The following is a 26,125-nucleotide window of genomic DNA, read 5'->3' as shown; positions in this document are numbered from 1 at the left end:
GGCGACAGGATCTGGCAGACTTTTGAATTCCACAGGTTACGGTCTCAGGTTAATAGGGCGATAATTCCAAGCCATGAAGGGTCCCATCTGCGACCATGTCTCCGGAAACCGCCAATTGGCTCGAGGTCAGATTTGACTGTGTTAAGCCAAGTTTAGGCTTTTCCTCCGTGTCGTTTCCTCCAATCAGGTGCTGGTTTGGATCGTATGCTTTGATTTGTGAGAGTCTCGGCTGGTCTTTGGCAAACATGGCCAAACCAGGACAGGCGGTGGCGTCGAATGATAGATGTGATGTCATACTACTGGTCACATCGTTGGCGGATGATCGCATTTGGAATTCGGTTGCTGAGTCATAACCCCAATATGTTCCTCGGGCATCTGTGTTCAAAAGTGTTGAGGGCGTGTGCCTCGGTGACTTTTAAGGGCCACATCTCACAGCCGTACAGCAAGACTGATCAGACAAGGGCAGCGTAAATAAGAATTTTTTTTTTCCGGTGGATTTCCTTCCTTTTCCATAGTGGCTTCCACAGCTGTGCAAAGACAGCGGAAGCTGATGCAATGCGGCATTGGATTTCTTCGCTACATCCACCGTTAATGTTAACCTATGATCCGAGATTCTTGAATTTATTAACAACTTCAATCTACCTATGGTTAAGGGTTATAGGGGTAGAGTTTATATCCGGGGCATTAGACATAGCTTTAGTCTTGTAAATATTAATCTTGAGCCCCACTGGGGCAGCAACTTCAGAGACTTTCAGAAGCATTTTCAGGGCTTCGCTAACGGATTTGCCAAGAATAGCAACATCATTGGCATAATCCAGGTCGATGATACTGAAATCAGGTCTAACCTCGACTCCTTCGAAGTTTAGCATTGCTCTTTTCATTACCCAATCGACAACAAAATTGAATAGTTCGGGAGAGAGTACACACCCTTGCCTCACACCGAAGTCAATAGCTAATAGCGAAGAAAGTTCTCTGTTCATCTTGATGCAGGCTCGTGTGTGTTGATAGTAAGCCTGAATGAGTCGTATGATCTTAGGTGGGACACAGTCCTCTTCCATTGCCTTCCAAATTCCTCCCTGGATGACTGAATCGAAGACCGTAATAAAGTCAATGAAGACAGCGACAGTGATTTGTTGATGCTTGGCTCTATGTTCAAAAATATGTCTCAAGGTGAAGGGTTGGTCAATACAGCTCTTACCGGCTCGAAAACCAGATTGGTTGGGCGGGGTTCTTTCGTTGTGGACTTTGCGGAATCGGTTAAGCAGAATCATTGCAAAGATCTTTGCCGCAATGCTCATAAGTGATATATCTCTGTAATTTTTGCATTCAGTGCGGTCGCCTTTCTTGAAGACAAGCAGTATAACTGAGTCTTGCCATTCCTGGGAAAAACGTTCCTGAGACTAGATTTGGCAAAAGAGCTTCTGTAGTTTCTCAGCGAGAATAGGAGCGGCTTTGTAGACTTCTGCCGGGATAGAATCTGTGCCTGGCGCCTTGCGATTCCTCAGGTTCTTAATTGCCTCTTTGATCTCTTGTATTGATGGAGGGTGAACATTTACGTTGCGGTATGGGGTTTGTTGACTCAGTGGTACTGAGTAAAGGATAGGGTTGCTTGGCTGGAGTGCAGTGGCTTTATTATTGGGGGCGTACGAGTGGAATGGGTGTTGCGACTGGGGTTCTGCAGCTTCTGGAAGCGAAAGTGCCATCTTGCGATTATGTCATCTTTTCTTGACAGAAGCGTGCCATCTTCGCCACTCACTCCAGTTGAGATCTTTTTACTTTTCCCAGTTGCTTCTTTCAGTAGCTGGTAAAGCTTTCTGGTATCTTAATGACTAGCAACCTTCTGCATATCTTCTGCCACGTGGTCTCAATAGCGCTGTCTGTCACGGTGGGCGGATATATGGCATTCTTTTCTCAGTATTTTGAATACTGTGGATTTGGTATTTCCGGTCTGTTGTTTCTGGTCAATAGCTTGATGATGTCTTGTACGATCCACTTCTTCCGCTTCTGATTTAGCCCGCCAAGGACTTTTTTAGAGGCGTCTGTTATGGTGTCTCTGATCTTCCTCCACTCGTCTTCTATGTTTAGGTGGTTGGTTCGTTATCGTCGTCCGCGGACAAGATGTCAAAACGGATAGATAATCCCAAGCGGAACTCTTCTACGACTGCTGTATCATGAAGACGTGCTACATCGTATCTCAGAGGAGGTTGTGTTTGTTTCCTGGAGGCGAGCTTTATGGTCTGGGAAGCTTTTAGCAGCATATGATCGGGGCCATTCCTGGCTCCTATGTCGGCCACACGGTAGGCTCTATAGTTCTGTATAGAGCTTCGCCATCGGGAGGATATTAGCAAGTAATCCACCTGGGAATGGGCTCTTCCATTTCAAGAGTGCCAGGTGATCCTCTGGGATGGTTTGTGTTGGAACAACGTATTTACCAATACAAGTATTCTGCTGGGCAAATTCTACGAGCCTCCTTCCACACTCGCCCCTGTCACCTCATCCAAATCTTCCAACGGCTCTTTCGCGGTCTGTCTCGCAGTTTCCAGCCTGGGCGTTAATATCAACTCCTAGAATGAGTAGATCACGGTTCGGGACTGTTATAAATGACTGTGTCAGAGCATTGTAGAACTCGTCAACAGTACTCTCATCCGTGGCTCTGGCTAGTGCATAGGCTGAGATGACAATAGTGTTTATCAGGTGACCTTGGAGACGGGCCTTTGCTGAACAAGATGAGATGGGCTGCCATTCAACTAGAGATTTTGCAGCCTTAGTACCCAGGAGGAGACCTACCCACACGTTACCAGAACCATCACTAGGTACAAAGTTGAAAAAGTGGAATTCGGATTTTCCACCAGGGGCGGAGACAGGCTCGTCTTCCAAATTTCCATTTAGCCGGGTTTCGGATACACACATAATGTTTTTGCAATATCTTTCGCATTTGCCTGCAATGAAGGTTTGGGTCGCAGGGCATTTCAATGAACATACGTTCCAGAACCCCAGACTGAGCGATTGTCGATGTTTAACAGGTGGTCGGCTAGTTCACTTTTCGTCGGGGTCGCCGTAGCTTCTGACGCATCGCTTGCCGGGAATGCCATAGCCATAGTTGTTTTTTAAAATTCTTTCTGCCATTTCCATCGTCTCGTGGGAATATACTGACGGGTCCCTAATCCGACGGCACTCCTTGTGCATGTTAGCCGGCGTCCGCAAAGGTTAGGTTGATAGGGCCGTTGCCACCCTTCTGCCACGGTGAGTCCACGCATCTGGATTTCTCCCTGAAGAGCTAGGGACGGAGAAGGTGCATGTGGTGCACCCCAGATACCCACAATCCTCTCTAGGAGCAGAACAGCAACCTTTATCTACCCAACCTAGGCTACAGGGGAGACTGCTCCAAAGGCATAATTATTGGGCCTTCAATCACACTGAATAAAATAGCTATCTAAAAAAAATTATTGGATGTCTTTGGGAGGGGGGGACAATGGGTGTTTGGGACTTTTTTTGCCCTCCAATCACTTTCGAACCTTAAAAAGAGCACTAGAACTTTTAATTCCCAATCAAATAACCCGCCCCCCCCTTTCCCTAACTTTCTATGACATCTTGTTCTTTAAAAATTGTCTTGGTGAAAAAAAGAAGAAATAAATACCACATTGAGCACACTCCGCTTTTTGCTTAGACAGTGCAATTGCGCTGCTTATAATTGTCGTGTTTCCTTCCATTATCATCCACTTTTTAAAGTTGTTTCAAATCATATTTTGATAGATTACGCACGAAGATAAATTCTTTTTGTGTTTTTTTAAGCTGGGATAACCTTCCAAATTTGTCGTACCTATTTTTATTTTTGAATGGCTGAATCATACTCACACAAAAGTTGTAGTAAAAGGCCTGAAGCAAGTAGGTTATGCGTTAAATAAAAGTTTCAGAGGAAAGACTAAACTGGAAAAATAAGTCTTTTGAGAATTTGTTACAAGAGTGACCCTGATTTCTAATATCGAGTATTTGTGTCCGATACTTTGGTAAAATCTTGTAGAATCTTTTATAAAAAGTGTTTTCAAGTACTTTCAATGAAATTTTTATATCCACAGGACGGAATTTCATCTTTTTCTTTTCAGGTCTCGGGTAGATTTCTCGTACAAAAGCTCTTAATTTTAGTTGGCAATGTTGACTACTTCAGTTTTGTTGGAGCATATTTAAACTTTAATCACGTTGGTTTTTGAAATATTTAGTTTAGTCATTTTAAAAGACCTATATTCTATCGAATTTCAAAATCATTGAAATATTAATTTTATTGTCTAAAAGAAATTGTTTATCCTGAATTAAGTTCGATTTGAGGCGAGTCTAAAATTGAAAATTATATCTCTAGCCAGCATTGGTAGGACCACTAAGATCATATGTCAAAGATTACACAGCATTTTCTAAGATTAGGCTCAAGCTTTAAATGTGTGGACAACCCTAGTCTCCACTGTTGTATATCAGTATATTTGAAATTGTGAGTGTTGTGTACAGTTAAAATATTCAAGCAAACCACATAGCCTACTTCTTAAAAAGATTTTGACTCATTCAATGGTGAAACAATCCAATTTCTAGGTAGTATGATAGAGGTTATACAGTGATTTAGCTGTTAACAAGTGGATTAACTGTCTAACTACTGGGATCTTACCCTAGGCCTATATGTTTCCTCATTTAGTGAGATTAGTAGTGAAAGTGGTGATGATTCCTCTGCCTGCTAATTATCAATCTTATGCTAAAATCTAAAATAAATCTAATCTAAAATAAATTTTTATCTGAAATAAAAGAAAAATTATAAGAATAGATTTTACAAATAGGCTAGTGAACATGTTACACTTAGTTGAAATCTAAGTCTTGTAAGCATTTCAAACATTGCACCCAGAGTTTGGCTTGGACCCAACCATATTTTCACCTTTGTATTTTACACTTGTAGAATGTATTTTACCTCTCCTTTTAGATTGTATGTCCTAACTTTTGCTGCACAAATTCTAAAGCTGTCTGAGAATTTTTTTTACAACCAATGCTTGGAGATACATTGCTGTCACATTTTAGTTTAAGCCTAAAGGCACTTATAGGGCATTAGAAGCTATGACAAATGTAATCTTGAAGATGTATTATATTAGACTAGGCTATACGAAAATAAAATTAAATAGACCCAAGGGTGTAATGTGTAAGAGATAATTTTTTCAGATAATTTTTATGCAATTTTATGGTGCTCTGCAAAATGATCCCTCTTCAAAATTTTCAGCTATGATAATAGGATGGGACTAATCAGCTGCTGTGATTCAAAAGGCAGTATATTACACAACATGAATTTTACAGAAGAACAGAAAAAAAACTGAAAAACAATCCATTTTTTTTCTCTTTTTCTGTAACCAGTAGAAGTTAGTAAAATGACACCTGTTAGGGATCCAAATTACAGCAAAAACTATTTTGGCATCAAAAGCTTTGATATCTGATTATTTCTGGGAATGAAAAAATGGGAAATGCCAATGGGACTGATACACTTTAAAAAGGAGAAATCTTTTAAATGTCATCTTTGCAAAAAAGTAAAATGAAAAGGGACTGGTTAGGCCTAACAACAAAGCTTATTCAGTTTAAATAAGTGGACCTAAAATTGTTTTTTTCCAAAACATATTGCAAAACACTTTTGGATTGTCACATAACATTTATATTAGCATTTATATAGATAATTTCAGAGACCACATTGCCTTTCCATGATGATAAACAAAAGTTCAAATAGGAATAAATTTCACAAAAAAACTAAATATTTTGGTCATATATGCATTAGTATAACTACTGATGAACACTGCATATGTGATCAAAATATCAAGTTTTTTTGCGAAATTTATCACTGTCTATTAAAAGGATTTTATTCCTATTTGAACTTGTATTTATCAGCATTTATATAATGCAATAAAAAATTTGTTTTTTAGTATCTTTGATACGATTCTAAAAAGAATCAAACAAAACTTTATTTTAAAAAAGGCATTGAACTTAGAATGCTTGATCTTTATTTCCCCATATGTATTATATCTTAGAGGACTTATTCAATTAAAAATTGAAAGCTCTCATATCCTGTTTAAGGACATAAAGTAATTAGAGGGTAACACTTCTCATTTGACACCTCCATAGTCCTTGGGTCAAAATTTTGGATGGTCATTCTTCTCAAATAGTTTAGGGGCTTAAGTAATATTCACCCACAGAACACATTACCCATGCAGCCCCAGGCCCTAAATTATGCTAAATGCCCATTGTTTACAAATAGGTTACATTTTAAATAATGACTGACAGGCTTGGTTTTGGCTCTTCATTCAGCTTAGAACTTTCAAAGATTTTTCTTGAGTCAACTAATGATCTCACTTTTCTTGGGAGGAGCATTTTTTTCTGGGCACTGAATTGGGAGGGAGGAGTATGTTTTGTATCTGATTAGTTTCAAACTTACACGCACAAGTCCCTAGGTCAAGTGGACTGTTCTTCTTTTCAAGTTCAACTCTGGCAGTCATAGGTAATTAGCTGAAACAAGGGCAACTTTGAATAGAAAAAAAAATATAGTCTTCCAGTAAAAACTGAATTGAACCAACCTGTTGATATTCTGAATAAAAGGTAATTCCTATTGATATAGCTAAAATAAATACTGACATAGTTCATAAATAAAATTTGTTATTACTTTCAAACATAAAATACATATAAGAGAAGTAAACAACAGTCAATCTTCATTTTTCACACTGCTGATATATAATTTTGTTTGCAATTCTCTATTATATTGTCAAAGGTAAGAAATTTCTGACAATTTTTACTTTCCTTATTACAGCATTTATTGTCATATAAAAACAGCCACTTCAAAAAAAAAAAAAACAGATAAAATGTATATAACAATTCTAATGAAAGCAGGATGGAGTGGCTTAGACTTTCACATTTTTATGCAGATTAATAGATTTTGATTTATTTATATTTTCAAATTAAATAAATAAAGATAAAGTTAAAAAGAATTAAAAACCAAGGAAACTTGACTATACATTAAAATATCTTTGAAAACAATTTGAAGCATTCCTTTTAGCATATTTAGGGGTTCATGAAAGACTTATACCCAGACTCTTATATAGATCAACAAATCCTTTCTGTTTCATTGTTACCAGAAGTAGAAACAACTTTTGTGTTCAGGTCAAACTCACCAGGTAAAAAAAAGGACCTGAACTAGGTTTGGGCCCTTAGACACAACTTACTGTTGCTTTCAATAGGTGTCATTGGAACCTGTTGCAGAACAATGCCAGAAAATTCATGCAGGGGCAATCTTTAATAAGGTAGGAGTAGGTGATTTCTGATAGACGACCCTCATTCCAAAACCATTCAAAGTTAGAAATGTTGACCAAAATTTGCTTGATCTAGGAATAATAATAACTTCCCAGTCATTCTTGTTATGGTATACAATTAAATGACATTTAGTACTGATTACTATTTTAAAAAACGGGTAAAAAATATGGCATTGGACCTTACAGTCCCTACCAGTGGTGCTGATCTCTCTTTCTTGGCCCTTCAGCCAGGAAGTGCAATGGGGGTTGGGGGCCAACCATCCTGTGCTTTTGTACACCCTTCCTGTTTACCTTCCCCAGATTTCTTGAGGTATCCATTTAAAGCTGGATTGACTCTGGCTGAGCTTACAGAGTCACACCACTGAATCCGAGAACAATACTTATGGCTGTTTTTTTTTTAAAGAAAGATCAACACCAAAAGGAAGTATAGAAAAGTTTTTACTGATCCTTTTATAGTAGCTATGCATCTAATAATATACCCATTAGGAGCAGTGTGCACAATTTTATCTCAATGAGTGTACCATTAGGTAAAAAACTGTAAAGAGAGGCTCCAAGATACTGACTTTTGTTTGTACTCTTTCCAGGACAACAGGCTCCATTTGAGTCCCTTTTTCTATACCTTCTGACTGAAAACAGCCTTTACCATTTTGAATGTCTTTGACAATGGGTGCTGTTTTGATATGTGGCCTCTGCACCCTAAAGTCTTTCTCCAACTTGGTATCATCTACTAATGACCCCTTTCTAAAGCCCTGACATTATTTTATGTCTTGCCAGACTTTACAGTATTCCTAATCTTGCCTGGTTGGTCTTTGGCCAAAATGTGGTAGTCAGTAAAGAATTCATGTTTATCTTCTATAACTGCATTTTCGATGGATTTATAACCTTTTGAAACCTTATATGCTTTTTCCAGAGAATTATACTAGTCAGTTCTATGCTGATCCTCCCTCCCCACAGAATATTCCCCCTGACCTCCCTCCCCCAGACAAATAAGCAGGCAATATCTAAGTAGAGAAAGTTAAAAAAAAAGATCAAATACTGTTCACAAAAAATATTGGATTATCCCCTAGAAGGTCTTAAAAACCCCATTTTAGGGGTTGGGGGGGGGGTCCCTAAATTGGAAGCAATGTCTGGCATTGATATCTATAGTATATAACACCAGTTCATCCCTTGCAATCAAGAACTTGTCCGCTAGGCATATACTGGAAGGTTTTCCCATATGAAGTACCTTTAAGGGGCATGTCTTCTTTTTTAAATTAAATTTGAATATCATGGTCAATCTCCAAGTCAAAACCAATAAAATTTAAGATAGACAGAACTCTTGATTCCAAATAAGCAAGCAAAGCATTCTCTTTATCCTTTATCTTACCTTGCTATAATGTTGCAACCACCAGCCCCCAAAAATACAAAAAAAAGAATTAAAATAATTAAAAACATGAAAACAAATACTATAGTATATTCTACACCATACATTTTGGAATATAAGCAAAACATTCTAGAATCACTTGTTTTCTTCATTCTTTTATTTGTCTTTCTTTCCCTTTGGCAACTGAATTTTCAGGTGGGGGGAATTTTCCAGGGTATAATTGTCTGTAGAATGGAATTTTCTGGGTGATTTTCTGGAAGTGAACTGTCTGTAGGAAATTTTAAGGGGGATATGTTCTTTGTTTTGGGAAGAGGGGGGGATCTGGCAGACACCATATTCCTCCTCATATTCTAATTATGTGTCTCTTTATACAAACTCTGGAGGCCTCAATGAACCAATACAAAGCTATTCCTTATGAAAAATAGCTGGGGTTCCATATTAATACCCATGAACCTTTGCTGCACTCTTTACTCTCATTTAAAATAATTTGCCTACAGGTTTACAAAAACCTTTTCTGTATAGTGTCCAATTGATGCTTAAACTAAAATACTCTTACTGACCTATTTCTCACTTGTGTGTAAATTTGTTGGGAAAAAAAAATGTAGAGAAGGGTCTTCAAAACAAATCTAGGGTATAGTCAAGAAAAAAACAGGAGAGAAACAGAACAGTTTCTCAAATAATATAAAAGTTAATGTCTTTTTTTTACAAATACATTCAACAACTATTAACCCCCCCTTGGAACATTTATGGCTGTATAACCGGGAATTTTTGAAGAAATTAACTCCTGAGATGTTTCAAACTATGTGCCATGCATATCTTCATTTACTTTTTGCATCTTTGAATAGTGATTTTTAGAAATTAAGAGTCGGCGTGACAGGCTATTTTTCATTTGATTACCAATGGTAATTTTTGTAAAAAATACTCCAGTCATTTTTTTCTCACATTTAGGAGTACAAATGTAGAATTTATTGCTAAAAATTGGTCATTCCTGGGGGTCATATAGGGCATTGTTTAAGTAGGAAAATAGCATTGGGTTGAAACCATGGAGATTCAACTTAATCATGAAAAATCATTAAGATTGTAGAATGACTGTCCCAAATCAAAACATGATAAGTACCTAAAAATAATTATGTGGAAAAAATGATGCTTGTATGGAGGTTGAATCAGAGAGTCCCTAGTGACTATTACTCCTTCAGAATTGAGCATTGGTTATGAGTTTAATGTCCAACCATTTAGTTTGGATTGCTGAATTTTAACAGAATCAAAAACAGGACTTTGACTTTGAACTGTAAAATAAAAAAAAAATAAAAAATTATAAGGGCAACAATTATTGGATTTAATCTTAACTACAGCTAAGTAAGTTTTTTCCCTTGTAAAATGGGTGTTGTATATATGTGTTCAGTCTTAAACTTTCGCCAGAAGCAAATTATTGAGAAGGTAGATAAAGGGTTGTTGTCAAACTAGAAGCAACATGTTTTGGAAGAGGGGTTTAAAGAGACAATTGAAATTCGTCATAATTTTGTTAAAGTGGATATTTTTAAGGGCCATCAAAGCTCACATTCAAGTGTAGCTTTCATTACCAACTTTTAGAAGTTTTTATTAGACTGAATATTGAACAAGGATCCTGTTCCATAATTTTGGATTTTTGACAGATCTGATTTTCTACTTTCCCCAAGTAAGCCAAGTATGATTGTAGTATCAAGGTTAAACAACTGTACTCAAATGTTAAATTCTTGATCAAAAGTGGGAGTCAATCTGTGCAAGTATGGAAGAACAGAGGTGTGTGTGGCTGTTTCTTCTCAACCAATTTGTTTATATTTTATCTTGCTATATTTTACTATATTTTAATATGCTATATAAGACTATATTTTATGCTTGCTGTATAAGACTATATTTTAATCTTGCTGATGTTTTGATATCGTCCAAGGCTTTTAATTTATTTATCTAATTTTATATTCCAGGGAAATTTAAAATGGGCAAAAGGAAGAAACCAAATATACCAGTTACCAGCAAAAAGGTATATTTAGGCTCCAAGAAAAGCACCAAAAATGAAAAAAAGGAAACAAATGGTACATCTTCCAGTGGATTGATATCTATATTAAAGAAGCCAAAAAATGAAGAACAAGGTGGAACAAAAAACAATGGTAAATCTGCATTGACTGTTTTGAAAAGCAATATTCATGATGAAAGTGGAGCTGTATCTGATTCCATTGTCAATTCAGATTTAAATGACTCTGATGAAGAGTTGTTTGTTCAGGAAGTTGTTGAGGAAAGTAGTGAAAAGACTGAAGAGGTGGAAGCAAATGACATAAAGAGTATTGAAAAACATGTTGATGACGAAGTTGGTAGTGAAGTCAGTGAAGATAGTGACTGGGAGGATACATCAGATTCTTCTGGTGAAGAAAAAGATGGAAACACAGCAGAGCCACATGGTAAATAGCTTTTTTGATTATTTGTTATTGTTTGAGGAAAAAAACAAGCAAGCTATATTAAAAATGAAGGAGTAAATTGTGAAATCTTGTGAGTATTTGACCTCAAATCCCCCTTCGTTCATGCCTATCCTCAAAAAATATTTTTCAAACATTAGAATTGGGATTGGAATCTTGGAAATAATGCAGATTCCTAGAACAATTCTAGCAATCTTTTGACAGAACATATATGCTATTCCAAGTTTCTATTTGTGGTTAGACATGCCCAATAATAGGAATTCTAACAAGATTTATGGTAATTAAATCTTTTTTATTTTTTGTAGAGTATTACAATGTCACTGCTGTTTTGGGAGTCTCAGCCTGCTATATAAAGGTATTGTTTTCAGGGGGTGACAAGTTTGAACCAATGCTCATAGAATACTGAAAGGGAACTCGTCAGAGCAGACACTAAGCTTCTATACCCCTTTTCTAGGATTAAGGGCTATAATAAGAGCAAGGTTGAAATGGCTAAGACTTGTTCTGGAGATGAAGGATGACAGATTGCCTTTTTGGCCAATTGTCTAGGGCTAAACAGAAAGTAGGTTGACTGCGGTCTGGGTGGGAAGATGTAAAGAAAGATTTAATGGAAATGAGAACTTTCTAGGATAGTGTTAAGAAGGAGGCTTTGAATAGATTGGGATGGAGAAGGAGCATGCGTAGCTGTGTTGGCCTCAGGTGATTTGGTGAGTTGTTAGTAGTAACAGTACGAAAGGAAGCCTTTAAGACAAAGTTCCATAGAAATTTCAAAGTGTTTACAATTTGCAAGTGTTTGTCATGTATATATACTGCTTGGGAGTTATCCAGTTTGCCCCACGCAGTTGTATGAACATTTTATACATATGCTTGGCTCTAACATAATCTTCCCAAGTTTCAAGGGTCTATCAGTACACTTTCTTAATGAGTGGACTATACAGCCTCACAAATATAGTCTCGTGTAGCCTACCTTAGTTTGCTTTGCTTGCTATGGATGACAGCTCAGGCCTTCAGCTCTCACACATTTGCCATTATTTTGTCATATTTCAGGCTGTCATGTCATGTCATCTTATGTTTTTCGTTTTTTATAGCTTATTTCCATTCTGATGGTGCCAAAACTATTCTGCATACATTTTCATGTTTTTATCTTGATTAGTTTGGTTATTTTTGAGTGCGCATAAAAAAGTGTTAAAAAACTTATAGATAGATATTCATAACAGGATGGCTTCTCAATAAATTCTGTATTTTTACTTTCACAGTTTTCATAATCTGGTTCTGTCTTTTATGACTTGTAATATTCTACCTATATTTCAAAATATAGGCAGAATGTATGGTGTAGAACATCTTATAGTATCTATTTCTACATCTTCAGTTGTTTTAATTTTGTTTTTTCTTTTCTTTTTTTGTGTTGATTTATCATAGCGGGGTAAGATAAAAGTTAAAGAGATTAATTTGAAAATGTGAAAATAGTGGCAACTGTAGAAGAGTGGCCCTATGACGGAAGTGCACAGAGATAACAGACTGGGACTAAAAAGTACAAGTAGTTACTTCCCGTGGACTTGGTCTGGTACTGACTAGGAGCGTTATTAGCCAAAATATTTTTTGGGGGAGGGGGGTAATGGATTTTACCCACTAGATGGTAATTTTTACCCACTGATGTGAGTGATGCTGCTATTAAAAAATTGCTTCATTTTTTGTTCTTTGCCAACTGAATTTGATCTTTCATTAATTTTATGTTTTATATTACCATCAGCCCATTAGCTCTAATAAAAAAAATATCCATTAAAATCATTGCGCTTCGCGCCACTATATCGCCAACTCAAACTTTTCATCCATCTGGCTAAAAATCTTAGAGGAGGGTCTCCCCCCTACCCTGTACGTTATGCCCCTACCAACAACTATAGTATATGATAACAGTGCAGTATCTTGCGATAGAGAATGTGTCCACTAGTCGTATATCAGAAGGTTTTCACGTCTGTACCTTTGAGGGGCTTTTTTTTCTAATTTAAAAACGAGGAGTTGAACTCTAAGTCAGAACCAAACAAATTAAAAACTGACAGAGCTCCTTATTCCAAATATGCAAGGAATTTTTTAAGCAAAGAAAGTTTTCAAAAATTCATAAAGCCCTATTCACAAAAATTATTGAGTATTGTCCACTAGGTGTGCTTCAGAAGGTTTTCCACTCTGAAGTACCTTTACATTTATGGACTTCGTGACTTTTCAGGAACGAATGCGCAAACGTATGGCATTACTTCCTCTACAACTGGGAAGCTCGAAATATAGTTTGTTTATGCTTTTGAATCGATTGGCTGTTCCATAATTTTAAATCAATTGCAACTTGGTCCTTCATGGGGCAAAGTCGTAGTTTGGCAGAATTGTACAAATTGCAGAAAACGCCGCTTTCTCACGACTCCGTCTTTTTGGTTACTTTAAAAAGGATCTAGAACTTTTAATTCCCGTTCGAATGAACTCTCTATTCGATCTTTTAGGACTCGTTCGATACGACGACAAATGTATTGAAATGTATTACGACGACATATACAAATGTACATGTATTTATTAATTGTTATCAAAATTCCTTTTTTGATGTTTAGTTACCGCCTCGAGTCGCCTCTTACTTACAGTTCTTTACCACGAACTGTTTGATTCTACACCATAGATTCTACGTGCATTTTGGAATATAGGTAAAATATTCTATCCCTAATTGTCTTCATTATTTTATTTGTCTTAATTTCCTATAGGCTGCTCAATTTTACACGTGGGGTGAATTATCCAGGAGAGGATTGTCGGGGAGGGGTTGAATTTTATACAGAGAGGATTTTCCGAGAGAAGAATAGGGGGGATCCCGCGAATAAGACATTAAACTTTTTGCCTGAAAAAGTGGTGTTATTGATCCAGGTTAAAGCGTTTATTTCAACGTAGTTTTTTTTTTAAGTTGGATTGCTGTTTGAACAGTTTGTAACTTTAGTCTTTCAATTTCTCAAGAATTCGATAATCCAGAAGAAGAAAATAAATCGGATTCAGACGAGGACGAAGTAGTAACTGCCATAAGAAAAGCCGCAGAGCCCAAGGCCCGCAGATATCCCAGACCAATTACTCTTGAGACCGAAGCTTCCGCAATTTCTTTCCACCCGTATAAAGAAGCGATAGCTGTTGGAGATATGGATGGATCTGTTTTAATGTAAGGATCATTGGCAGCGCAATAGCGCTGCCTAAGCAAAGAGCAATGCAGGCACAATGTTTTTTTTTTAATAAATAAGGGAGAGTACAATGGAATTCAGAAAACAAAGGAAAAACTATTTGGATCGCTTGTGCCATACGTCAGGTTAGAGTGAATATTATTGACTTGGTGCATAAATGTCCAGATATACTCACCCCCTCAGATTTTGACTTTGTATATATATCTGTAACAATGAAGTAACTGTAAGAATGGCATACCTATAATGCCAGATCATTTTCCGGTCTCTTCAGTAAGCTTGGCTGTGAATGCTTCCTATCACATGTCGATAGTTTTGTCCCGAGGAAAGTAGATCTGGACATTAAATCTCCTTTTAAAAATTATTGATATAGGCTAATTTGTATCAAGATTTTCACTTCTAATATTACAAAAAATAGTTTGAACAATAGGGCAAATTTTGGTTTTTAATCAGATTGAATTAGAAAAACAAATCTGTTATTCCTAATGAAAGTAAAAGCCAGCGTTAAGACTTTCAACAGATAGAATTATCGTAAATATATTGAGTCATGCCCCCTAAGCCCCTCTTCTTGTTCTAAGCTGTTTTAACTTTATTTTTATTACAAAACACTCGGACTTATAGGGCTCTAAGTTGCCTAGTAAACTCCTTGTGTTATAATCTTGGGTTTGATTTTCTTTTCAGCTCACTGCCATAGACAGGAAGGCTGTAGCTCAAGAGCAATGTTATACTACAATTAAACAAAAACAAAACAAGTTTTTTTTATGTGGAAGCTAGAAACAACAATAGTGATAGTGATAGTGATATATTTAATTAACAAAAAGTTTAAATACAAAGATCAATATGATTCACCCAAAACCTAACGGTTGACGTGGGGTGAAACAGGTAAAAAAAAAAAAATATTACATACATGTAACATCATTCAAATACACTATAATAAGAAAGAAAGATAAAAAGAGAGAAAAGAAAAGAAAGAAAAAAATAAATAAAGAATAATAATAATAGTACAGGGACAGCAACTCTATACAATATTCCTGTTGTGGGGTCGCACTCAAAAACCAACAAGCAATTACAACCTAATTTAAATTAAATCAAATCAAGTTACCTCCAAAACAAAAAAAAACTAGAATTCATGCATAATTAATAATTTTCTTTCAATTTTGCTTTAAAACCACTAAATTATTCTAGTTTCTTCATATGATTATCCAAATTATTCCATAAATTTATACCCTTTATAACAAAAGAAAACGTTGACCTGGCAGATACTATAGGTGGAGTATAATAATCATTTTTACCCCTAGTATTCTGGTTATGTATATTCCATCGGCTGTAAAACCAACCATTAAAGCACTCTGGCAGTTGTTTTATATTGTATCTATACATAAATACTAATATATAAAAATGATGAAGACCCGCCGCTGGCAGTATCCTAAAACCCCTATATACTTCTCGAACCGATTCTCTTCCTGATTTTCCTGATAATACTCTAATAGACTTGTTTTGGATAATTTGCACAGGATTAATAATTGAAGAAAATGTACCCATGTATACAGAAGAACAATACAAAATATAGGGGTGGATTAATTAACAATAGATAAGCATAAGTATACTTGTTTGAAACATATATTTAAGTTTACGAATCATCCCCAAATTACGTGAGAGAATTTAGAATAAAGTTTCAGTATAGGATTAAAAACTGAGAGTCTCATCTATAATAATGCCCAGATACTTCACTGCCTTTTGCCGAGCAATCATACCATCTTCATATGCTATATACTGTATCCATGGATAACAATTCGATGTCCTCAAAAGTATAAGAAAATTACTCTTAGAGGGGTTCACCTTTAGCTGATTCACTCTCAGCCATCTTGAAACTTCATTTAGCAATTCTCGTACACTCTCTAGCAGCAATCTCTCTGACTTTGCGATCACCACTAAAGAAGTATCATCAGCAAACATAGGCACTGTAGCCGCGCTATCCTTTTTGACGATCTCACTCATTCTTTTTTCCAGTCTACTTACAGACTGTGGAAGATCATTCACAAAAACTTTATATAATAAGGGCCCAAGTACCGAACCCTATGAAACTCCACACTCAACACAATTTTTATCAGAACTCATATTACCAATTTGAAAATATTGTTTTCTACAAGACAAAAAAGAACGTAAAAACGAAAGAGCTGAACCCCTAATCCCATAAATTTCACACTTCATTAACAGAATATCATGACTGACCGTATCAAAAGCCTTTACAATATCTATAAATACAGTTGCCACTTTATACCCATTATCCAGCGCCATATTAATAATGCTAGTCAAATATACATTTGCTTGCTTAGTAGTACGTTCTTGATGGAATCCAAATTGTGTAGGAGTAAATATTCTCTGGTTTTCCAGATATTGATAAATTCTGACCGAAAAGCATTTTTCTAGTATCCTAGACATAATGGGTAAAATCGAAATTGGTCTATAATTTTCAACATCACCAGTATTCCCTCCTTTATGTATTGGTATTACTTTCGCTGATTTAAAACAACTCGGAAACATTCCCTCTTTTAGACACTGATTAATTAATGAAACAAAAGTTTGAGCAATCACATCCCAAAGTATTTTTATTACTCTAATTGAAACAATATCAGAGCCAGAAGCGGTACCTTTAATACAATAAACAATGTTTCGAACTTCATATTCTTTAACTGGTATTATATTTAAAGATATTTCCATCTCCTTATGAAGTTAATTTTGAAAAGCCTGGTCGCCTGGTTTGCTTATAATCGACTCTTTCACTCTCCATCCAACTGTCGAAAAATGGTTAGTAGATTCTTCACGAATTTCCTCTTGATTTGTAAGGCTGGTTCCATCTTTACGGTATATTTCCTGAGGGAAATTTCCAGATGATTGTCCCAAAGTGCTTTTTATCACATTCCATGTTTTCAATGGACTTCCAGATGCTTTTTCAAATTCTATTTTATAATAATCTTGTCTAGCTCTTTGCAGGAGTCTGTTTAGGGCATTACAATAACTCTTATAAATTTGCTCATTTACATTGCAGGGATGACATACCCTTTTCGCATACAAATTTTTCTTGTTATTTATCAATCTCAATAAACTTGGAGTAATCCAAGGCTTCTTCGAAGGTTTTCTTCCATTGTTGTTAATATTCTTAGAGCATTTTCCAGGGATTGCTTAATTATTTGGTAAAAGACTCTGAACTTAGAGTCGATATCTGCAGAGACTGAAAACTCTGTATTCCAATCCTTATTGGCTAGCTCATTTCTACATTTCAGAAGTGCATCTTTATTGAGTAACATCCTCAGCTTGAGACCTCTTCTTTGTGGAATTTTTATTATCAACGCATACCGAGTAACTTGCAAATACACCAAAATCATCAGAAGTATCACTTATAAGAACACTTGGACTACCCAACATATAATTTGAAAATATGTTATACAGACATTTCGATGACGTCCTTATAAAACGAGTAATAATATAAATAGCATGGATTCATCCACTTGAAATTATCAAATTTAAAAATCGGTCTGTAATTGATCCATTATCCAATAGATAAATGTTAAAATCTTAAATTATAAAAATAGGACTTTGATGTGGGATCTTTTCTAATTGTTTTTCAAGTAATTCATAAAACTCAATAAGAGATCCTGACGGTGGCCTATATACAACCAGAACATAACCACAACGTACAGACAGCTCTAACTGCAAAATAAAAGACTCAAAAACCATTTCTTTATATATTAAAATATCCTCTCGGACACTTGCCCGTATATCAGAACGTATATACGCTGCCAGTCACCCGTGTCGGCGAAGTTGACGATTTTTCTTGTAAAGATTATAACCTGAAATATGTAAAAGTTCCGAATTATAATCATTTAACCAAGTTTCAGTCAGTCCAATTACCTGAAAAAGAGATAAACTGGAAATTTCATTTATAAAATCTAAACTTGAATTCAACTCTTGGCAATTCAAATGGAACACATTAAATCTGTTCGAAAAATTACTACATGCCATCTGCCTTTGGTTTACGAATAAATATTTAGAATCTTCAAACTCCAACCTATAATAACCACCAGGCCCACCACTTCCGTCAAAAATTTCATTATACCTACTTTCAAAATTTACCTTCTTATTTTCCAGCCCCAATACGTTAATTTGTCCTGGAGGAGACTCCAATCTTTCATCCAACATCAAAACCAAATAGACAAATTTGAGTACGACTCCACAGGGGACACAATTCAATACACTCTAAATATAAATTTATTACATGCTGCCCAATAACAATAATAACACCAATAATAATAATGAGATAAAAAAATAACAACACCATAAAAAGAAGAAAGAAATATTAAAAAAAAAAAAAAAAAAAAAACAACAACAACAACAACAATAACTCAACAGGGTACGCCCTGCATATTGGGTGCCTTCCCATATTTACATTTCTTCTACGCTACAAACAATCAAGTATGAACTATATGAACCATCAACCATGAACTCCTTCAATTTCCCGCCAAAATTTATTTTTATCACCAATTAATCACCAGCTACTTCTTAATCAATGGGAACATGAATTCGAACAATTATTTTTTCTCTTAAGCTTCACTAATTGCCGCTATGTTGGTTACGAAATGATTGATTATTCGGTGCATAATCAAGTTCAGGAATCAAATCGTCTGGTGAGTATTTAGCACGTGTTCCGTTGGGGCGATTGAAAAGTAACACAGGCGGAAAAGTTTTCTAGATCCAAGCGTCTATTCCTAATTTGCGTAATTTTACCCTTTTAATCAACAAATCATTTCTTGCTTTGCGAACTTCAGCTGGGACATCATCACTGAGGTAAATATCACGGAACGACGACACTGTTTTACCTTTTAATTTCTTGGCATTTTTCAAAATATCAATTTTCGATTTTTTATCAGATACTTCAACACGAATAAATTTCTGTTGCTCACTCACTTGGGTTACCTTGAATGGTGGGACTGGAGCCATTTCTAGTCCTTCCGTAAGAATACTTTTGAAGATATCCTTCGTATTTTTTTCAGATTCACAAGAGACATTCCAAAAAATAATATTCTTTCCCAGTTTATCAAACTCCAGCCTGGCCACTCTCATGCTCAAATTATCTGACTCTTTACTATGAGGTACACAATCATCATAAATTATTTTTACTTGATTCTTAAGAGATTCTTTGACTTGGTCAAGCTGCCTCACTCGCTCATCATTTTCAGTCAGCTGCCTTGCAAATCCCGCATGTGATATCTCCAAATTTGCCACTTTATCTTCAATTCCCTTAATCCTATTTTCTAAAGAACTAGCTTTTTTCCATTTTCTTTTACCAAACTTATTACAGTATTTAGACTCTCCACAACTGCTGAAATCGTGAATTTATTTGTAGAATCAGTGCTACTAGCAGTAACGTTGAGATCATATTCCCCTTCTCCCCTCCGAGTGTTTTCTGTATCATCACCAATATTACGAGGTTACTTTCTTTTACGTCCCATGATTATTTCCAGACAACAAATTTAAATTTAATTAACTGCTTACTTCATTAAGGACAATTTTTTTTATTCACATGGGTCCATTACGTGCAATTTGCTAAGCCACCGTTAATTTGGGCACGGCTTTCACCCCTCTTCATAAAAACTGCTCCAAATAATCCAAATTTCAAATAGAAAAAAACCAATCGGAAGGGCCACTTAGAAAACCGTAAATCCACTTGTCATTAACACTAGGCACCCCAAGCAAGGGCTTAATCAATCAAACGCATGGTTGCAATCAATATGTTAACAGCTGGAATTCTGCACATGTGAAATGTCAAGTTCAAATAAATTCCAATAACTTTCACAATATAATTTAAATTCCGTCAACTTATAATCCTTGTTTCCGTTATATATTTAATTTGCTTTAGATGTTCACCTGATAGCAACTGGATAGCAAAAGTCAGCCAAACTGTCCTTAGTAATGTTTCAAGCTGAACAAACAGAAATGAACAATAAATCATGTGAATCTCTCTTTATTGCATATGTTTTTTCACCAATTAATATCCTCGAAACAAAATCCTATTTGAATTGTTTAACAATCACTTGCTGAACTTTTTGTGCAACCTCATTAAGCTCAAAGTTAAAACTTGTTTGTGACCTTCCAGTTCAAAGCCTGAATGAATACTGAACTTAAAACAATAAAACTTAAAACGCAGAAATTATTCTGTATATGAGTGGGGCTGTCCCCTCCGTAATTCCTTGCTCTTCGCGCTAGTAACGTTGTGAAAAGCATGAAGTTAGCTTACGAGAAATGTGAAATAGAACACTTTTTAGGGCTTTAGTAACTCTTCCGACAAGGAGGCCACTGTGTTTTTTCCTCATAGTTTGTCCCTTGTAGTTGATGCATGACTGAAATATTCTATAAACTTTAGTACTAGGTATAATGACCGTGCATTTTGTATGGGCTTATACCATATATGTTTAGGGAGAATGTGCCACCGGGTACCAGATCGGGTTGTGCCTGAACGTGCCATCACCACCACGTCAGGGCATGCCACCACCAGTTCAGGCGATTCAAAAAGTGTCTTTTAAGTTCTAAACCAATTTAAACCGTTAGTATTAGCGTTTGATTGCATTTTGCTCTTATTTTGCGCGACAATGGTTGTTAGTAGAAGGGCCTTATTGACTCCGATCCCTCACCCCTGCTGCCACCTACAACATTTTTTACATAATTTATTCAAGGATTATCGATCGAGTCTAATGGGGGTCAAGGTCAATCGATCTGTTGTTGTTTGGCCACGTGCGAATGGCAGGAGGGGTGATTTACATAATCGATGGGGGACATAATTTATTAAAGGATTATCGATCGAGTCTATTGTGGGTGTGTCAAGGTCAATAGTTCTGTTGTTGTATGGCCACGTGCGAATGGCACGAGGGATGATTTACATAATCGATGGGGGACATAATTTATTCAAGGCTTCTAGATCGATTCGAATGTGTGTGGGTGTCTAGTTCAATCGATCTGTTGTTGTTTGGCCACGTGCGAATGGCACGAGGGGTGATTTACATAATCGATGGGGGAATTATTGATTCACGAGCGTGGGGATGACGGGACATAATTTATTCAAGGATTATCGATCGAGTCTAATGTGGGTGTGTCAAGGTCAATCGATCTGTTGTTGTTGTTGTTTGGTCACGTGCGAATGACATGAGGGGTGTTTTACATAAACGATGGGGGAATTATTGATTCACGAGCATAGCACCTGTGAACTTGATTTAGATAATCGCTAGGGGAAATTATTGATTCACGAAGGGGAGAATTAGGAAACATTAAGGCTTCTTTAATCTAAGGTCTGAGGAAGGGGGAATTAAGAAACAAACATGGCTTCATTGTTGTTTGGTTAGCTTAACCTGAGAAATAGCAACTGTGAACTTGATTTACATAATCGCTAGGGGAAATTATTGATTCACGAAGGGGAGAATTAAGAAACATTAAGGCTTCTTTAATCTTAGGTCTGAGGGATAAACATTCTTTAGGACAGAGAGAAAAATTTATATTCTATTTTTAAATAGGGCTTCATTGATCTTTAGTGTCAGGAATCATAATGGACATCACATGTTATCTTGGAATTATGCGGGAGTCTAAAGAGATAGAAATTCTATTTTTAAATACGGCTTCACGGAGCTTTAAGTCAGAGAGATAAATTGATATTCTAACGAAACCCTAATAGTTTAGCTAGGAAAATTTATGAGATGAAGAGATTAACGTAGGACACGGTTTCCTAGAAATTTGAAATGCGTTAGTATAGATATGCCAAACACCAGGAACACGCTGAAATTAAGTTTATTGATTATTTGGGTAAAACCGTTTTATCTATTTTATGGGATTATTTTGGCATAACAGTTTGAGCCATTTGAAAGAAGATTTTAAGAAAGGTTTTAGAAGAGAATTTGAGGGTGAAACTCTGTGTTCGTTATAATACACAAGTTCCATTTGAACAGTGTTGTGAGGTCCTCTACCCCAACCCCAAAGGGTTCCCATCCCCCCCCCCCACCCCAAAGGAAGCCCTCCGGTACTCAAAGGTCCCCCAAGCTCTCAAAGAGCCCCAGCCCCCGAAACGCCCTCCTCAGACCCTCAAAGGCCCTCCTCTGGTCCTCAAAGGGCCCCCGGACCCCCAAAGGGCCCCCCGGACCACAGAGGCCCTCCCCCCGGTCCTCAATGGTCCCCCGGGCTCCCAAAGAGCCACCGGTGCCCCCAAAGGCCCACCCAGACCCCCAAAGGCCATCCCCGGGCCCCCCAAAGGACCATCGAGCTCCCAAAGGACCAACGGGGTCCCAAAGGCCCTACACCGGCCCCAATGGTCTCCCAAAGGTCCCATAGAGCCCCAGCCCCCCAAACGCCCTCCTCAGACCCTCAAAGGACAGCCCCGGGCCCCCCCAAAGGCCCATGGAGCTCCCAACGGACCAACGGGTCCCAAAGGCCCTCCACCGGTCCCCAAATGTCCTCCAGGCACCCAAAGGCCCTCCCTGTGCCCCAAAGGCCCCCCACGCTCCCACTGGACCACCGGGGCCCCCAACGGCCCACCCAGACCCCCAAAGGACACCCCCGGGCCCCCCAAAGGCCCATCGAGCTCCCAAAGGACCAACGGACCCCCAAAGGCCCTCCCCCGGCCCCCCAATGTCCCTCCGGCCCCCCCAAGGCCCTCCCAGTGCCCCCCAGGCCCCCCCGTCCCCAAAAGTCTCTCCGGACCCCCAAAGACCCTCCCTGTGCCCCCCCCCGTGCACCCGTCTTTCGTTGATGTGTGTTGTCTGAAACCTATGATTTGGGATGTGTAGTTTGCTAATTCAGGCTTTTCTGAGCTAAGGTTTCATAGTATTTCCTAGGTGAATTGTGTCTGAAACCAATAGTTTGGGATGTGTAGTTTGCTATTTTTGACTTTTCTGAGCTAGGTTTCTTAGTCTTTCGTTGGTGTATGTTGACTGAAACCGATGATTTGGGATATGTAGTTTGCTATTTTTGACTTTTCTGAGCTGGATTTCTTAGTCTTTCATAGGTGTGTGTTGTCTGAAACCTAGGATTTGGGATGGGTGGATTGCTACTTTTGACTTTTCTGAGCTGGATTTCTTAGCCTTTCATAGGTGTTTGTTGTCTGAAACCTATCGTTTGGGATGTCTAGTTTTCTGTTTTTTGCTTGCCTAAGCTAGGTTTCTTAGCTGTCCATAGGTGAGTGCTGTCTGAAACCTAGGATTTAGGATATGTAATTTGTTATTTCCGACTTTTCATAACCAGATTTCATAGTCTTTCGTAGGTGTGTGGTGTCTGAAACCTCTGATTTGGGATGTGTGGTTTGCTATTTTCTGACATTTCTGAGCTGGATTTCTTAGCCATTCGTAGGTGTGTGTTGACTGAAACCTATGATTTGGGATGGTTAATTTGCTATTTTTGACTTTTCTGAGCTGGATTTCTTAGCCATTCGTAGGTGTGTGTTGACTGAAACCTATGATTTGGGAGGTGTAGTTTGCTTTTTGGACTTTTCAGAGCTAAGATTCTTAGTCACTCATAGGTGTTTGTTGTCTGAAACTTCGGGTTTGGGATGAGTAGTTGGCTATTTCAGACTTTTCTGAGCTAAGGTTTCTTAGTATTTCGTAGGTGAATGCTGTCTGAAACCTATAGTTTGGGATACGTAAATTACTATTTCGGGGTTTTCAGAGTTGGATTTCTTAGGCTTTCATAGGCGTGTGGTGTCTGAAACCTATGATTTGGGATGTGTAATTTGCTATTTTCGACTTTTCTGAGCTAGGTTTCTTAGACTTTCATAGGTATGTGTTGTCAGAACATTATGATTTGGGATGTGTAGTTTGCTATTTCAGGCTTTTCTGAGCTAAGGTTTTCTAGTATTTCGTAGGTGAATGTTGTCTGAAACCAAAAGTTTGGGATGAGTAGTTTGCTATTTTGACTTTTATGAGCTAGGTTTCTTAGTCTTTCGTTGGTGTGTGTTGACTGAAACCTATGATTTGGGATATGTAGTTTGATATTTTTGACTTTTCTGAGCTGGATTTCTTAGTCTTTCATAGGTGTGTGTTGTCTGAAACCTATGATTTTGTATGGTTTGTTTGCTACTTTTGAATTTTCTGAGCTGGATTTCTTAGACTTTAATAGGTGTTTGTTGTCTGAAAACTATAGTTTGGGATGTCTAGTTTGCTATGTTTGACTTTTCTGATCTAGGTTTCTTAGCCGTTCATAGGTGAGTGTTGTCTGAAAGCTATGATTTGGGATATGTAATTTGCTATTTTTGACCTTTCATAACCGGATTTCTTAGTCTTTCATAGGTGTGTGGTGTCAGAAACCTATGATTTGGGGTGAGTGTGTTGCTATTGTTTGACTTTTCTGAGCAGGATTCCTTAGCCATTCGTAGGTGTGTGTTGACTGAAACCTATGATTTGGGATGGTTAATTTTCTATTTTTGACTTTTCTGAGCTAGATTTCTTAGCCTTTCATAGGTGTGTCCTTTCAGAAAATTATGATTTGGGAGATATAGTTTGCTTTTTGGACTTTTCAGAGCTAGGATTCATAGTCACTCATAGGTGTTTGTTGTCTGAAACTTCGAGTTTGGGATGAGTACTTGGCTATTTCAGACTTTTCTAACCTAAGGTTTCTTTGTATTTCGTAGGTGAATGCTGTCTGAAACTTATGATTTGGGAATATACAAATTACTATTTCGGAATTATCTGATTTGGATTTCGAAGTCATTCATAGGTGGGTGTTGTCTTAAACCTATGAGTTGTGATGGCTGTATTGCTAATTTTGACTTTTCTGAGCTGAATTTCTTAGCCTTTCATAGGTGTTTGTTGTCTAAAACCTATAGTTGGGACGACTAGTTTGCTATTTTTGACTTTTCTGAGCTAGGTTTCTTAGCCGTTCATAGGTGAATGTTGTCTGAAACCTATGATTTGGGATGTGTAAATTACTATTTCGGGCTTTTCTAAGCTAGATTTCTTAGTCTTTCATCGGTGTGTGTCGTCTGAAAAATATGATTTGGGATGGATTGATTGCTACTTTTGACTTTTCTGGGCTAGATTTCTTAGTCTTTCGTTGGTGTTTGTTGTCTGTAACATATGAATTGGGATGACTAGTTTGCTTTTTTTGACTTTTCTGAGCTTGATTTCTTAGCCTTTCATAGGTGTGTCCTTTCAGAAACCTATGATTTGAGTTATGTAGTTTGCTATTTTTGACTTTTCTGGGCTGGATTTATTAGCCTTTCATAGGTGTGTGTTGACTGAAACCTATGATTGAGATGAGTGGTTTGCTATTTTTGTCTTTTCTGAGCTAGTTTTCTTCACACAAAAAATTACACACACACACACACACACACACACGAAAACTGACACACACACACACTTCAAAACACACACACACAATATATGATACACAAAACAACTAACACACACACACACACACACAAAAACTTACACCCACACGCAAAAATTTACACCCACACGCAAAAAATAACAAGCACACAAAAAATTACATGTACACAAAAACTTACACACACACTAAAACTTACACACACACACACAGAAACTTACACACACACACACAAACTAACACACACACACTAAAACCTATGCACACACACACACACACACACACACAAATAAACACAAAAAAATAACACATGCACACTAAAACTAAAATGAACAAAAAATCTTACATTCACACAAAAACTTACACACACACACAAACTGACACTCACACACAAAAACTGCTACACACACACGAAAACTAACACACACACACTAAAACTTACACACACACACACAC

At 37.2% G+C, this 26,125-nt stretch overlaps 2 protein-coding genes across 2 annotated transcripts in view; one reads left to right on the top strand and one right to left on the bottom strand.

The window, feature by feature from the left end:
* Window positions 1-2,493: 2,493 nt before the first annotated feature.
* Window positions 2,494-2,910, bottom strand: LOC148953112 (uncharacterized). Its single transcript, XM_089087870.1, has one exon. It carries the CDS (start codon window positions 2,908-2,910, stop codon window positions 2,494-2,496), a length of 417 nt encoding a protein of 138 aa, XP_088943996.1.
* A 1,435-nt stretch (window positions 2,911-4,345) lies between these two features.
* Window positions 4,346-26,125, top strand: part of LOC148953111 (WD repeat-containing protein 55 homolog) — a 56,733-nt gene continuing 34,953 nt past the window's right edge. Inside the window, exons 1-3 of the mRNA XM_089088302.1 lie at window positions 4,346-4,363; window positions 10,638-11,108; window positions 14,103-14,298. Of these exons, the coding sequence (XP_088944428.1) occupies window positions 10,649-11,108; window positions 14,103-14,298 (656 nt within the window). The 5' untranslated portion in view covers window positions 4,346-4,363; window positions 10,638-10,648. The remainder of the gene's footprint in view (window positions 4,364-10,637; window positions 11,109-14,102; window positions 14,299-26,125) is intronic.

Source organism: Artemia sp. Qi Xiang Cuo, chromosome 4 (assembly GCF_049724085.1).
Source record: "Artemia sp. Qi Xiang Cuo chromosome 4, ASM4972408v1, whole genome shotgun sequence".
NCBI classification, from domain to species: Eukaryota; Metazoa; Arthropoda; class Branchiopoda; order Anostraca; family Artemiidae; genus Artemia; species Artemia sp. Qi Xiang Cuo.
The sequence above is the reverse complement of the archived record's forward strand: the minus strand, read 5'-3'. Positions and strand labels throughout refer to the sequence as shown.

What these genes read in the sequence shown, in the direction of transcription:
- LOC148953112 (XM_089087870.1), bottom strand. Translation starts at nt 2,910, where the DNA reads ATGTGTGTATCCGAAACCCGGCTAAATGGAAATTTGGAAGACGAGCCT.